The sequence below is a fragment of the Emiliania huxleyi genome (genome assembly GCF_000372725.1).
Source record: "Emiliania huxleyi CCMP1516 unplaced genomic scaffold EMIHUscaffold_25, whole genome shotgun sequence".
NCBI classification, from domain to species: Eukaryota; Haptophyta; order Isochrysidales; family Noelaerhabdaceae; genus Emiliania; species Emiliania huxleyi.
This window is the reverse complement of record NW_005200170.1, coordinates 813,982-817,580: the sequence shown is the minus strand read 5'-3', so window position 1 is coordinate 817,580 and position 3,599 is coordinate 813,982. Positions and strand designations below refer to the sequence as shown.

At 63.3% G+C, this 3,599-nt stretch overlaps 2 protein-coding genes across 2 annotated transcripts; both read right to left on the bottom strand.

Moving 5' to 3' along the window:
* Nucleotides 1–199: 199 nt before the first annotated feature.
* EMIHUDRAFT_206058 (hypothetical protein) lies at nt 200–920 on the bottom strand (the record flags this gene model as incomplete). Its single annotated transcript, XM_005778233.1, has 2 exons — nt 200–238; nt 369–920. 2 exons carry the CDS (start codon nt 918–920, stop codon nt 200–202), a joined length of 591 nt encoding a protein of 196 aa, XP_005778290.1.
* Nucleotides 921–3,103: 2,183 nt separating this feature from the next.
* Nucleotides 3,104–3,590, bottom strand: EMIHUDRAFT_206056 (hypothetical protein; the record flags this gene model as incomplete). Its single annotated transcript, XM_005778232.1, has 3 exons — nt 3,104–3,142; nt 3,201–3,299; nt 3,465–3,590. 3 exons carry the CDS (start codon nt 3,588–3,590, stop codon nt 3,104–3,106), a joined length of 264 nt encoding a protein of 87 aa, XP_005778289.1.
* Nucleotides 3,591–3,599: the final 9 nt, after the last annotated feature.

The window sequence follows — 3,599 nt, the reverse complement described above, 5'->3', positions numbered from 1 at the left end:
CCCCCCCCCCCCCCCCCTTTGTTTGGGCCCTCACCTTTTTCGCCACGGTGAAAAAAGCCTCGGGGCGGTTTGTTGACTCCCCAAAAACCCCCCAAAAGAATGGCCCCAACCTCCGCCGAGTGGAATACTTCTGGCAGGCTGGCCCCCCCACCAGGAGTTGCCAAAGGGCGCTGTGCCCGGGTGGCATATTGTGGGGCCGTCAGGCTTCTCCCACCGCCGCCGCGTCGGGGAAGAAGAGCTGGTAGCCAACGCCGACGACGACCGCCCCCCCCGAGCGTCATCCACATCAGCATCGTTCCCAGGGGACCGGAGGGCCCGGGCTCGTCCGGCATCAGGATCTGCGCAGACGGCTCGGTCCACGCGCACACCTCCTTCTCGTCCGGCGAGGGCAGCGCCTGGATCAGCCCGAACATCTCGTCGGCCCAGCGAAGGTAGTCGGCCTGTTTCTCGACCGGGTCGTTGGAGTCGTGCGTCTCGTCGAGCTCGGCGCGCTTGGCCATCCGCCGCGAGCCGCACTCACCGATCCACTTGTCGAGCAGCCGCGGGCAGTTCTGGAAGGTGTCGTAGACCGAAGAGCCGTTGCCGAGGACGGCATGTTGCAGCCCGGACAGAATCTGTGTCGGTGGCGCGCCGTCGACGCCCTTTGCCGCTGCGTGCAGGGCGTTGAAGAAGCGCTCAAGGTTGTCCGGCGGATCTCCCTCTCCGTAGGAGCTGGTCGCGACGATGAGGACATCGCACTTATCCATGAGGCTCGCGACGTCGGTCGACGGCCGCGAGGTTTGCTCGATTACGTAGCTCTTGGTTTTCCCGTCCAGCTTCTTATCCCACTTCGAGACGATGCCACGTATGATGCCGGTGGTCGTGCCCGACTCCGAGCCGATCACGACGAGCACACGGGTCGGACCGGCGCTGCGGCCCATCGCGGTGTCGAGTGGTTTGGAAGACGGGGAAAGAGACGGTACCAGTGCGGTGTCATCGGCGTCGGTTTCAAAATATGAAAAAATGCTCTGGGCGACGCAAACCCGCAAGGGCTAACTGTTTGTGTCTGTGTGTCGCTCGTGCGTGCCGTCATCATCTGTCCAGCGTCCACCCATACCGCGTTGGTGTCCAGTCCGAGCCTGGCTGTTCTTCACCTTCCTACATACATACATAACAACACAAACAACTCACAAATCAACAACTCTATTGCAAAATCTCTCTCTCTCTACATAACTGTAGTGAGCTTCGGGCTGGGGGAGGGCGCCTGGGTCTAAATTTAGTGCGTGTGAATGAACTTTAGTGACAGTTTAGTGCGCAGCACCTCTGGCCTCGTGTGGCACCGCGACATCTATCGCAACGACGGCGACGGTGACGCTCCCATCGTGATCCTCTCTCTCGGGGCTCCCTGCCAATTTGGGGTCGAGTCTGTCGTGACGGGCGAGCGGCGCGTCATCGAATTGCGGAGCGGCGACGCACTGGTATTTGGCGGGCCCTGCCGCTTCATCAAGCACGCGGTGCTCTCAATTGATCTCGAGCGGTCCCCCACGTGGATGCCTGTCGAGCAGCGCGCGCGTCTCTCGCTCACGTTTCGCGAGGCGTGCCACCGCCCCCACCCTCCGCCCCGCGCTTGTGGAGAGAGACCCTGTTTCAAACTGGCCTGCAGGCGCCGAGCGTGCTTGGGCAGGAGCACCTCTATCGCACCTTCAAGGCCGAGCACCTCACCGAGCAGGAGCGCTGGCGTCCAGGAGACCCGCTTGTTGGGCCACAGCCGACGCAGCAAGGTCTCGATCAGTCACTACTCCCGGCGAGGAGAGAAGCAGCGGTGGCTTGCTCCGCCTAGTGAAAATCCTAATGTCAATACTAGCAGGGAGAGCATGGCAGGGATGGGCCGTGCGGCCGACGTGTGTCCCCCCCCAGCACAGCAACTCCGTTCTGTCCCGTTATAGACAGAATCCAGTGCTTGTGCTTACTGTTAGAGCCGACACAGCTTAGACGGCTTGTCACCCGTTGTGCCGTTCTTCAGTCGAGCGTGTCTTGTCGAGACGAGCCGTCGTACAGGCTCTATCCAATTTAGCCACAGCATTATTTTCATGCTCAGGGCGCTGGCGGCTTGTGTGTGGGCGTGAAGCCAAAGACGGGTGTCGCGTCGTTTCGAGGAGAGCCACCCTCGAGTCGTCGAAGCCCTTGGCGCTTGGGCTCCCAAAGGCTGCCGCCGAGCACGAGCGAGACGATGGGTGCCGGCGACGATTGATGACGAGAAAGCCAGCGAAGGCCGAAAGCCGACGAGCGCGGTGAGGCTCGAACTTGAACTCACCGTAACACCTCCGGTGTCCATCCGGCGCATTCTTTTCCGTCAGCAGAGCGACGCTCACTCTGCGCCGAGCAGTATTCGTTCTAAGGACTTAGCTTCGCTCGACGTCCGGGTCACCTCGAGTGGCAAGGTTCACGACTTTGTGAGCACCACGCTCGAGGCGCTTCCGAGGGGTGAGGTGCGGCTGAGTGCCGTGGGAGCGGCGGTGAGCAAGGCGGTGACGGTGGCTGAGATCACCAAGCGCCGGCTTGCCGGGCTGCACCAATGCACACGCATCGGGCTCAGCGAGCCAGGCGGCAGCAGCGCCGGCTGCCGCCAACCGATCATCAGCATCACTCTCTCGCTCGCGCCACTCGCCTCTGACCAGCCGGGGTATCAGCCACCGCTGTCAGCGGAGGAGCTCGTGGTGGGGAGGGCGGCGGAAGGAGGGGACGGTGAGATGAAGGCGCGGGCCGGACGTAAGCGAGTAGGAAGCTAACCTTTTGACATGTCCTTTTCGCAAACGTAGCACAACCATTCACACACACGTACGGTACGCCGCCTCCCGCAGATAACTCCCGAAACCTCCCAATATGTGTTATGTCAATGTCGCGCGATGCGCGCATGCGGTCTGCGCAAAGCCGCCGCAGCGTCCCGCTGCCTCGCGCCACCAACAACATACTTAACGACTCTCCTACCTGCGCCAGCCAGCCCCGTCCCAACGGCCCACGCACTGGCCGCTCCGCGCTGACTCAGCCTGAGGCCCTCGCACCACCTCGCACCACCTCGCACCTCTCCGAACGTGGCGGAGATAGGCGGCGCGAGGAGGCCTCTTCAGTCCGCATTCCGCTTGCCCATCTCCGCCATGAGCGCCTGCGGGCGCGGTGCGGCGCGGGCGGGGTGTGGGTGAGCGCGGCGGGCCGTCCAACACTGGGGGGGGCGCGGGGCCTGACGCCTGAGCGAGCATATCCTTCTTCTTGTTGGCCTCGGCACCGCCCGACTGGTAGAGGCCGTTGACGACGCTCTTCGTCTTGCCTAGTCTCGACCGCACCCCCCCGCGTGACGTCGTCGTTTCGAGAGCGGCGGCGGCCGGCGGCGGCGCGGCGAGCCAAAGTAGATCGACTGCAGCGTGTCGCGCATCCGGTTCTCCATCTCCTGGGGAGAGATGAGGAAAGATTGGGAGAGATGGGGAGACCGGCGTGTCGCGCATGCGGCTCTCCATCTCCTCCACCATGCGGCCCATGTTGGCCACGTGCGACGCCACGTCCCCCACCGCCAGCTCCTCCTCCTTTTGCCGCGTCAGCGATCCGGACAGGTTCATCTCCCCCTC